The following is an 11,965-nucleotide window of genomic DNA, read 5'->3' as shown; positions in this document are numbered from 1 at the left end:
CATTACTTCTTACAACTCTCCCACCCCAGCACTACCCTGATAAGGGTCCCCTCCTTTTAAGATGCTCCAAAGTCAATGGCAACTTCCATCTCTGACTTCTGTGGCTGATGCGAATCCACAGGCCTTCCAAATGTTGTACTTAAAACCCACTCTGAACCCTCTCTCTCCCTTGCCCCACCATCACCCCCACCCCAGAACAACCAAAATGACTCTGGCTTCCCTTTTGGCCTCACCTGCATGTTGTCTGCTGTCATTGGGTGTCCCAGTACCTGACCCTTGTCACATCCACTGCCTTCCTACCTCATATCACAGGATTGGAAACACTGCTCCCACCTTTCTGGAACTTTATTTCCCAGCTGGACACTCCATGTTTGGGGACACCCGCTTCTCCCTTAGTACTGATGATTCACACCTGCCTCACCATGAAACCCAGACTGGACAAAGTCTATACTAACCAATTATATAGTTGGTATATTTGCTAGTATATTTGAGGATGGGGAGAAGTGTTCCTTTCTTTTGTTTCATTATTTTCAGGCCCATTTTTTAAAGTACAAAAACTGAGTAATGGTCATACATACATAAATCAAATAAAAATCACCATAGCCAACAAGTTGGTATACTTCCTGCCAGTCTTTATTAGATTTCTCATTATTGATCCACGTTACTGAACATACCAATCTGTGCATGAATTTGGGGGAGTGACATGTATCCATATTCTGCCCTTGTGGGCCATGACTGGACTTCATACCTTTACAAGTTGCTCTCCCATGATGACTGCAACTCGTTCACCTACCAGTCAGATGCTTGGTGTAGGCGCTGTTTGCTCTGCACTGCTCCCAGGACCTGCTGGGTGTGACCGTCTCTGGTAGGGCTACAAAGCTGGGTTGTATCCCCTGGCACCCTGTGGCCCCCAAAGCACCGAGGGCTCTATCTTGAAATGAACAGAAACACTCACGCCTCTCTGAGGTCTCAGAGTGTTCGGTTACCCGACAAACATGTCCCAGGGCCTTTGCTGAAGCATCTCGTTCACAGACATCCTTACTCGGGTCTTGAACAAGAGTCCCTGGGGCTGGGCTGGGGGCAGACCTGGATGTTTTCAGAATTGTCCAATACTCTGCATGGCCTTGAGGCCAATCTGGGGCTCTGCTAAAGGCCAAGCTCAGCGTTGGTCGCTTCCCAGCTGAAGAAGATGTCTCTCCCAGCAGTCACTCAGATGGCCTGCAGATGGTACCCCCCAGCATTCACCAGAGTATACTCTGACTCTGAACCCAGCTTTAGACCACATCAAATTACTTGGCAGGGCCTCCCTGGTGGAGCAAGGGGTTAAGACACAAACTATGAAGCTATCCTCAGCCACTACAGCATGAGTTCGATATCCGGCCAGGGAGCTACACACATGGCACAGCAGACCTCTCCTGTCTCACCCACTGCTCACCTCAGCAGTGTATTTCAGTCAGTCTGTCTGTTCTGTTCCCACTGTCTCCGGTGACTCCTCTCACCCCCACACACACACACCACTGGCCTGTACCCCAGTTCTTGTATGCATAAATAAATAAATCTTAAAAAATTTACTTGGCAGATGCTAATTGAACCCTACTCCACATCATGGTCCTCCAGGCACTAAGGACAAAAAGGTGGTAACTTGCCAAGGGACCTGCCATTGTGGAGATTACAAATCAGCAGGAAAGAAAGACAAGAATCACAAAAATAAGTGTAAACCATAATTAACAATAGTTAAAATGCTATAAGATCAGCTCTTTGTGGAAAATAGCATGAGGCCTTATTTGGCTGCAATAAAGAAACACCTTCACCAACAGACCACAACAACGTCTCTAGGTGTATGGGACTTGGGATGCAGAGAGACGGATGCTCTCAGTATTAAAAGGTCAAGGAGGGCACTGTGGGGTCCCCTTATCTTCACACACCACTTCTGCACCTTACTCCTGGTCTCCACCTTCTGGTCAATGGCGTCATTGCATTCCTGGCTGCCAGGCATGTTTGCAAGGCCCTGCCAGGTCTGGAAGTGTCCTGCTGAGCAGGAGCATGGGATAGAGCATTTGCCAGCCACCATGAAATCATGCTGTGTTGAAGGCAGTGGCTGCGTGACAGCTTGTGAACCGGGGGGACTGTGGTGAGCAGCGCTCCTTGTCACCCACTATGTACATGACCTTGTGCATGAAACAAACAAACCTCTGTGGTCCTAGTCACTAAACACTGGGGTTGGTGGTCATCATTTCCTCAGATTGAGTCTCCTGGTGGCCTAGGGGTGAGTCTGCTGTGTTTTCTCAGCAGGACAACCAGCTTCCTAAGAGCAGGGCCACCTGATACTCCCCCAGGGGGTATTCCTGGAGATTGGTCCAGCAAATGTGGAGAGGAACCCGGGACTCTGAATTACTGCGTGGTCCACAGCCTCCCTACCAACAGCAACACTAACCTGTAATATGCTCTGCACTGTGACATGTAATGGAGGCTGAATAGTTCAATTGCTCCCAGACATTAAAGAACACATGAAAGTAAAAAATCTTACCTAACTTTTTCTCCCTGAGGTTTTTTTTTTTTTTTTAAGATTTATTTATTTATGCATACAAGAACTGGGGTACAGGCCAGAGGTGTGGGAGGTGAGAGGATTCACCAGAGATAGCGTAGGGAACAGAACAGGCAGATTGACTGAAATACACTGCTAAGGGGAGCAGCAGGTGAGTCAGGAGAGGTCTGCTGTGCCATGTGAGTAGCTCCCTGGCTGGAGATTGAACTCGTGCTGCAGAGGCTGCAGACAGCTTCATAGTTTGCGTCTAACCCCTTGCACCACCAGAGAGGCCCTCCCCGAGGTTGTTTTTACAGAGAATGATAGAACAACCTGGAGCTGAGCTCCAGAACCAGCTGGAAACTGAAAACCCAGAGAAAAAAGTAGCTTCCCAGAGGTGGAGCACCTTAAAGAAATTGCATCCAGGCCCTGGACTCCTGTCATTAAAAAAAAAAGGCTTTTTCTAATCTGTACATTAGTGGAATCATTCAATCCTATAACTACTAGTGAATATGGTTACTTCTTTTGATCTTTGGCTCTTGTTTCTTAAATTATTTCATCAACTTGGTCTCCAAAAGATTATAATATTCAAGGGATGTCAAATCCATGGGACAGACTTACAGGATGGTGACCTTGGGTCTCCTTATTCGCAAGGGTCCTGATAGCTACTCTTACCTCCTAATGGTGGGGTCTTATCTGTTCAAACATGGTGTCAAACATTCAACAACTGCAGGTAACAACCTGTGCCAAATCCAGAGTCCTATGTCTCCCTTGGGCTGAGAGAGAATTTTACTCCTCACACCTGTAGGGAGGGAACCACACCCACGCCCAACAGGAAGTAGCTAGAAAAGATTGAGACCATCATCCCTCTACTCCTTCTTTAAGAAATAAAGAGAGGAGGGCCTCCCCTGGTGGCGCAGGTGGTTGAGCGCAGTGCTGTGAAGCTGTCCCCAGCCTCTGCAGCACCGGTTCGATTCCCAGCCACCCGCAAGGGTCCCACATGGCAAGACAGACCTCTCCTGCCTCGCCCGCTGCTCCCCTCAGCAGTGTATTTCTGTCGTCTGCCTGTTCTGTTCCCCGCTCTGTCTCCGGTGAATCCTCTCCCCTCCCGCATCTGGCCTGTACCCTGCATAAATAAATCTTAAATAAAGAGAGGGGAGGAGGGATTAATGTCAAAACAAGGGAGGGGTGGGAATTGTATGGGGACTATAACCAAGATGAAAATGCATACATTGTGCAAAAATGAAAAATGATATAAAGAATATATAAAATTTAAAATATACAGCTTTAAAAAAAAGAATAACCATGAAAGAAAGGAGGGAGGAAGGGAGGGGAAAGAAGAAAGAAGGAAAGGAAGGAAGGGAGGAAGAGAGAATGGAAGAGCTCTTGGGGGAGTGAGACAGAAACAGCCCAGGACAGACAGACACACAGCGGGATGGCACTCAAGGGTAGGACTTTACTATCCCGTTGTCTTCGTCAGGTTGGTAACTAAGAGGTTAAATAAATATAAAAGGGGCCAAAATCTCTGAGGGGAAGTATGAGGTAAACTTCAGTCTCCCCCAAGCCCCCCCCCCCCAGAAAACCTCTGTGCACCTTCTGTGACAAGATGGCCCAACACCACTTGTTTAAACTCTCTACCTTGGTTTCACCTCCAGGGTCCTGTTATCACTACACAGTCTTGCTAAACAAAACCCGGGCAGAACCAACTCAAAACCCCATCACGAGCTCCCTTCTAAACATACATATCAGCAACCTCAAACCCAGCGGCGTTCTCCCTTGAATCACTCCTCCTCAGGTGTGTGCTATCTCTGGCAATAAGAGTCTCATTTTCATCTCACCCACTCTGACTCCCCTACAGATCCTTCCTGCACAGAAGTCAAGGACGTCCGGGGCCCTTTGGCACCCCAGGCCTCAACATGTGTGAGAAACAAACTTGTATTGTGAGAAGCCACTAGATTTGAGGGCCCTGTTAAACCTCCCTGAGCAGTCACACCCCAGCACACACCCGCCCCCACCTCCGAGACAGCCATTTGAGAATCCACTCTGCACTCCTATAGGCCTGATTGTATCCAGACTGAATTCAACGGAGCTTGTTTATTTACCACTTACTAAGACAAACATAGACCAGGCCCACATTCCTGAGGCTGAATGGAAGGGCCAGGGCTCCCAGTCTTGGGTCACACACTTGCACTCAGCTCTATTTGTGGTATTGACCAGGCCTTGAGGTCAACAAAACAACACAAATTCCTATGTGACTTCAAGGGTGTCAGTTGGCCATCCTGTGTCTGACCGCTGTCATCATGACATTATTTCCTGTGCTGCCTGAGTGCTGCGTGCTCCCTGGATTGTAGAGGCCTTCTGAGCCTACTTGGGAGGAGGGGTCCTCTGGAATCAGAGCGTCTCATGGCTCAGGAGCTGATGCCCTCCACCTTACACAGAGTGTCTGCCCTGGCAGATGGTGAGCCTGTCCCTGGGGTGCACTGCCCAGTGGGCCTGACCCCAGAGCCTGTGTGGCTGCAGGACGGTCTCTCCCGAACCACCAGCTAAGTCCCAGCCTCTCCTGGAGGGGACCCCAGGAAAGGAAATATGAAAGCATTCCCCAGACAGGACTGCCTGAGTGTCACTCAGGAAATCTCAGCCCCCACAATTCCTGTCTCAGACTCTTGGGGCATTTTGTTTTCTCTGTTTCATGTAAGAGCTCTTGTGACTAATGGCAACCCTGTGTCCATAGAAATAGGGAAGTTTTCTGGGGGTGGGAATGTAGTGGGGATGGTGGGTAGGTGGCCTAGAAGGGTCCTGGGTTTGGCCCTCCGGTCCTTGCCCTGGGTCAAGAGCCAAGCAGGAAGCTCTTGAGAGCATTGCTCTTAAGAGAACAGAGGTGGCCCGAGAGGCCTGGGGTGGAGCTGGAAGGGGGATTACTCTAGCTGCCCTGTCCCTGCCTCAGTTTCCCTCCCAGAACCTAAAGAGGTGGGATTAGATATAGAAATTCAAAAGCCCACTGCTTGGAGGAACTCAAGAGCCCAGCCCACAGGAGTTAGGTCAGAGGGTAAAGGGAGCAGAATCAAGGCGTCGGGCAGGAGACCAGGACCAGAGAGGCTTGGGGGGAGGGAAGGCAGGAGTGTCACTGCTGAGAAGAGGTGGGGATCAAGCACCTGCAGGGCTCTCCAGGGCAAAGGCAAACATTGAGATCGATGCTACTCCCACAGAGCCCTGCCCCCCACCCCCGCCCCCAGCTATAAGGGCCCCCACCCCAAGCACAGTGTCCAGGCTGTGGAGGAATCATGGCCAAGTCGCACCTGCTGCCATGGCTGCTGCTGCTGCCCACACTCTGTGGCCCAGGCACTGGTGAGTCTCCCAGCTCTCCTCACTTCTCTCCCACCTGGGGCCAGGTGTGGAAGAGACAGTAGGGCTATCCCCATCACTTACTGAGCACTGCTTTGTGCCAGGCATAATCTCCAATCTGTACATTATCCTCATTGTAAAGACAAGGAGGTTGGAAAGATGTAAAGATGGGCCAGTGGGCACTAGAGCAGGGAGACCCAGGGTTGTCTGACTCCCATGTATTTAATGTCTGTGAGCGCCCAGTAAAACTGGGTTTGGTGGGTGGGTGAAGTCAAGGTGCTAAAAGTGGTCTGGATCCCAAGGTTATTCTGGCCCCAAATAGAAGCTGTCGGGACCACCTCATCCGTGGCCTGTACCCAGGGCCCCAAATTCTGGTGCCAAAGCCTGGAGCAAGCACTGCAGTGCAGAACCCTGGGGTACTGCCTACAGGAAGTCTGGGGAAATGCGGAAGCCGTGAGTACCACCCGAGAATAGATAGACACCAAAGGGCTCGGAGAGAAGGTGGTGGGTAGGCTCTGGATAGACCTGAGAGGTTGGAGCCCCCATAGGGGATAGGATGGATGGATGGGATGGATGGGATGGGATGGGATGGGATGGGGTGGGTGGGGTGGGGTGGGATGGGATGGGATGGGGTGGGATGGGATGGATGGGATGATGGGATGGGATGGGATGGGATGGGATGGGATGGGATGGGATGGATGGGATGGGGTGTGATGGGGTGGGATGGGGTGGGGTGGGGTGGGATGGGGATGGGATGGATGGGGTGTGATGGGGTGGGATGGGGTGGGGTGGGGTGGGATGGGATGGGATGGGATGGATGGGATAATGATGATGGATGGATGGATGGGATGGGGTTGGGTGGGATGAGGTGGGGTGGGGGTGGGTTGGGGTAGGGTGGGATGCTATGGGATGGAGAGCAGTTGCCTGTGCCTTGGAGCACCCTATCAGTCTCTACCTAAAGAGCCTCATCTACCTGTGCTGGGATCATGCCTCCATATATACCCCCACATTGGGGCTCCCTTCCCAGGATGACCTGTGCCAGGAATGTGAGACCATCGTTCCGCTCCTCATCAAGATGACCAAGGAGGTCATTTTCCAGGTGATGAAACACAGATCCTGGATGCAGCCTGGGGTTCAACACTTGAGATAGAGCAGGGAGAAAGGGTTAAGCCGTAAATGGGCTGGCTCCAGGCTGAGGATGTGGCCTGGCTGAGGACTCTAGGTACCTCCTGACCAGTGGAAAGCCCTGGCCCAGAGCTCAGCAGCACAGCTAGGGATGGTCTTTCCTGGGGGAAAATGTGGACAGCTGCTTAACTCCTTGGCACGCTGAACTCTGGTGCCCTGGGAAAGGGTGGCCACTGTGCCCTGGTGGTGGCCCTGTGTGTGGGGGACTTGGAAGCGGGGGCCTTGGAGGGGTCAGACATCAGAGAGGTCAGGCTGACTCTCTCACCTCTGTTCTTGTTGCCCCCTCTGCATCCCAGAACACGATGCGGAAGTTCCTGGAGCGTGAGTGTGACAACCTCCCTTGAAGCTGCTCGTGCCCCAGTGCCACCAAATCCTCGACTTCTACTTCCCGCTGGTCGTCAGCTACTTCCAGGACCGCATTGTGAGGGCCCACCCACACCACTTCCAGCCTGCCCTCCCAAACTGCACCCAACCAATGCCCACTCACACCCACAGTTACGCACATAACCCAACCATCCAACACACACCCCTCACACTCTTACCCACATTCTCACATTTTACCCACTCTTAGACCTGCCTACAATAAGGCCGGAAGACTCAGTGCCCTCAGCCAGGCCCTGATCACAGGCCCATCTGCTCAGCTGTGTGCAGGCCTACAAACATTCAAGCACACATGCCTCACACCCTCACACACATTGTCACACGCTCCCTCTGTCACAAACCCCACACACACTCACATGTACAAACATATCCTCTCACATACCCATTTTTAAAAACACACGTTTACTCTCATTCACACACATTCCCAGACACCCGTCCCAAAGTTCCCACACAGCTCTTTCTCTGCCTTCACTCTCCCCTGACCCCAACCACAGAGCCCCAACTCACGGGCCCCCACCCAGCAGGCACCTCACCATCCCAGCCCAAAGAGAGTGGCTCTGGTCCTGGAGTCCTTCAGCCTGAGCAAGTGTGGGCTTCCCCCTCAAATGTCCTGCACCCTGCATTGTGCCCTAGAACACAAAGGCCATCTGCGAGCACCTGGGCCTGTGCACAACCAGGTTTCCAGAGCCAGGGCAGGAGCCAGAGCAGCTGGACCCTCTGCTGGACAAGATGGTCCTCCCCCTGCAGACTGTTGCCCTCCAGTCACAGCCCGGGCCTCACACACAGGTGAGGGAGTCCCCACAGTGGTGGCCCCTCCACCAGATAGGTGGAAATCCAGAGAGGTAGCCAGAGGCAAGGCCAATGGACACTTGGGCCTGGGGGTGTAAGGAGGAGCTGGAGAGGGGAGAGTAGGGGAAACAGCAGCGAAGAGCCTTCTCCCTGTGCCCTGCCTGGTCTCCACCGACGATTCTCTCCCCAGGATCTCTCTGAGCAGCGGTTCCCCATCCCCCTCCCCTTCTGCTGGCTCTGTCGTACTCTGATCAAGCGGATCCAATCTGTGGTTCCCAAGGTGAGGCATCCCGGTTCACAGAAGCTCAACATGGCGCCCCCACCCCCCGCAGCTCCATTTATACCCAGCAGACCGCAGGTGCAGCTCAGACCCAGTACCTGCCTGGCCTAGAGCACACTCAGCAAACATGAAGACCCCACTATAGGCCAGGCACAACGCCACTGTCAAGTATGAAAATGGACAAGGCCAGGGCTTGTCCTCTGGCAGCTCACCATCTGATGGAGAAGCCCCAGTTGCTTTTAATTTTCAAAGGGAAAACTTCCACAGATGGGACTCCCCCGAGCCCCCAGCCTGTGCCAAATTTGGAGTCTTCCAGACCTGTGGTGACATCACCCAGTAGTCCCATCAGCCCAAGACTGCCGCCCTAAAGGGGGGCCCATGTAAGAAGCTGCCCATTAGCCTCCCTGAGCGTGCTTTGGGGCGGGAGCGATGTTCCGGATATTAGGTTCAAGCAGAGAATAGATGAGGTGATGGACAGTGAGGGGAGAAGGGTTACTGCTGGTTGCTCAGGGACAGTCTCTGAGGAATGACAATTAAGCTGAGACCTAGAGAGCACGGCAAGCCCTGGGTCAGGAGGGAGAAGACAGGTCTGGTTCAAGGTCTGCCCCAGGTTGCAAAGGGTCCTTGGCAACACTCCCTTTCTGCCAGTTACATCCCTCTCTGCTCTTCTAGAGCCTGCGGAGTCAAAGCTGTGGCCATGGCCCGGCTCCATGATTTGTTTCAGGACTCTGGGGGAACCCCCTGGACTGTTCAGTGCACGCTGTCCTTATCTATAGTGTTAGGGAAGGGAACGAGGGAATGTCTACGAAGTGCCCCGTGGTGCTGGGCACAGAGTAGATCTTGCATGGGAAGGTCCCATCCTGCCCTCTCTCGGCCCCTCCCTAGGGTGTGCTGGGCATGGCTGTGGCCCAGGTGTGCCACGTGGTGCCCATGGTGGTGGGCGGTATCTGCCAGTGCCTGGCTGAGCGCTACACTGTCATTCTGCTCGAGGCGCTGCTGGGCCGCGTGCTACCCCAGGTGGTCTGTGGCCTCATCCTCCGGTGTTCCAGCGAGGATGGCGCTGGCCTAGGTGAGCCTGCTACCCTGGCCCCTACTCTCATCCTCCCCTGCCCTGGCGCCACACAACCCTCCCTCTCCAGCCCACGTGCTGCACCAGTAAGGACAGGAAACTCAGCAGGACAGCCTTGGCTGTTTTCTCTCTAGCCCTCGCTCCTCTGCAGTCCCCGTCAAGAGATTGGCTACCTCAAGACTCCTCGTGCCGCCTCTGCATGCTTGTGGCCACCCAGGCAGGGAACAGCAGCGAGCAGGCCATGCCCCAGGCCATTCCCCAGGCAATCCACCTGGCCTGCCTCGGCTCCTGGCTGAACAGGCCAAAGGTTCGTGGTGGGCTCATTAATAGAGGACCCAGGCCCTGGTTGGGGTGGAGGGATGAGCCCAGGAAAAGTTCTCCTGCCAGAGATATGCAAGAGTGGGCTGGACCCCTACCTTTGAAGAGCTCAGGCAGGATGTGGGACAAACAGTGGTGGGAATGTAACTTAGGGTGAACCTAAGGCCAAGAGTCAACTCTGGACCAAGGGTCTGGGCCCTGGAAGACCAGCAGGCCTCTCTAATGAAGAGCACAGCCAACTGAGATGAGTAACCCCAGGGTACCCTGGAGTGGGACAGACCCTGGTCCTTGTGCTGGTGTGACTCACTAAGGACAAAGCCACCTGCAAGACAGCTGGGCTTAAGGGTCTGCAAGTCTCAGCCCTCGGAGTCAGTGACAGTAAATCCCCCCATAAAGGAAGATCTGAGGCAGCCTACTGACTCCTGCCAGGGGCAGCTTTCTGCCTGGTACCGCCTGCCCCATGACTTTCAGGGCCCCCTCTCTCACCCCACCAGCTCTCAAAGATTTGATGAACTTTAGGATTTCTTCCAGAACTGAAATTTGGGAGGAGGGGAAGCAGGTGGATTAGATTCTGCCCCTCTGCCTGGTTTAAGACCCTCTCTCTCTCCAGTGTCCCGGCTTGTTCAGTTGTATAGACAGAGCTTCTCAGTGGGGCCTGATGTTTGAGCTACATTGGGTCTGGGGAGCCCTGAAAGCATCCAGATAAGTGGAGAGGCCAGGCTGGCCATGTATCACCAGGCCTGGGCCCCCACACCCAATCTGTGTCTATTTCCTTCCTCAGTGTGAGCAGTTTGCAGATCAGCACATGCCCCAGCTGCAGACCCTAGTGTCCAAGGGCTGGGATGCCTACTCTGCCTGCCAGGTATGACTCTCTTCATCCACAAAGCCCCTACTCTCTCTGGTCCGTGATCCTCAGAGGCTGCACAGTCCTGAGTGCAGGGCAGCCCCAGAGAACACAGACCCAGGATTGGGGGTAGCCCTACCCCAATGTTTTAACATAGAAGAGGTAGTTTCAGAGTCAGGAAAAAGCCACAAAAGGGTAGAAAAAGATGGGAAGGGAGGGAGCAGTTTTAAGGAGTATAGTTTGATGCAATTATGGGATGGATGTTGCTCACTAAGCAGTGTGAGCTGGTGGAGGTGCGGAGGTGCAAAGGATGTTCTGGGCCAAGCACCCCACCTCCTCCAGCTTAAAAGAGGCCCATGGCTTGGGAGTGTCCCAAGGGAGTCAGTGAGGTCACACCAAGAGCATCCACCAGGTGGCAGGTAGAGTGAGAGCCACCCCTTCCAGGAGGACTCTCCTCAACACTTCAGAATTGGGAATGGGGGGCAGGGCACCAGGTCTCAGGCACTAATGCTGTCCCTGTGGCAGGTCCTGGGGGCATGTAAGACCACAGAGAGCCCTCTCCAGTGTGCCCACAGCTCCCATTTCTGACGAGAACTCAAAGTCCTTCCAGGTAAGTCCAGGCCTGCAAGTGAGGGGAGGTAGAGGGGGGCAGGTCCGGCACCCATCAGGATGGCAGGGGGGATCCTCTGTTCCCCAAGCAGGAGCAGCCAGTCACCACTGTTGGCTGCTCCCTCCTCCTCCCTACAGGCCACACCCCAAGGATCCTGAGGGCTTCTGGCTGGGCCTTCATGGAATGACCTGTTCACACCCTCTCAGATTCTAAGCTCCCAGCTAGCTTGCCCTGTCCCAGTGCTAGCCTGAGGCTCACAGCCTACCCTCTGGACTGGCTGATCTTCAGTATCTGATGTGTTTGAACCAAGACCAACCTTATCTGAAACTCAGGGAAACTAGGCAGTGTTGGACATAGACCCCTCAGATGGAGGGATGGGTCACATGCAGGCTCTGTGACCAGTTGCCTCAGGGAAGGGAAACCACCCTAAGAGATGGACCCAGCAATGGTGGCCTTGAAGTGCCCCTGAGAGCAAACCCGTCCACTTTACAATTATTCTCAGAGCTGGCCTCTAACCTGACGGTCATTTATTAATTTATTGGCTTTTTTTTTTTTTTTTTTTTTTTTTTTTTTTTTTTGCGATATAGTGTGTACCTGTGACCAGGTTACATTCCAGGGAAAGG

The 11,965-nt window shown here is 53.3% G+C and overlaps 1 protein-coding gene across 1 annotated transcript; it reads left to right on the top strand.

The window, feature by feature from the left end:
- The first annotated feature begins 5,805 nt into the window (after positions 1-5,805).
- Positions 5,806-11,320, top strand: SFTPB (surfactant protein B). Its single transcript, XM_037528858.1, is given in 11 exon segments — positions 5,806-5,869; positions 6,189-6,319; positions 6,894-6,965; positions 7,348-7,381; positions 7,384-7,472; positions 8,066-8,218; positions 8,412-8,501; positions 9,387-9,570; positions 9,705-9,877; positions 10,670-10,750; positions 11,258-11,320. Coding segments are annotated over 11 exon segments (1,134 nt in total).
- The last annotated feature ends 645 nt before the right edge of the window (positions 11,321-11,965 follow it).

Source organism: Talpa occidentalis, unplaced genomic scaffold, assembly GCF_014898055.3.
Source record: "Talpa occidentalis isolate TD23 unplaced genomic scaffold, MPIMG_talOcc4v2.1 talOcc4.5, whole genome shotgun sequence".
NCBI lineage: Eukaryota > Metazoa > Chordata > Mammalia > Eulipotyphla > Talpidae > Talpa > Talpa occidentalis.
The sequence above is the reverse complement of the archived record's forward strand: the minus strand, read 5'-3'. Positions and strand labels throughout refer to the sequence as shown.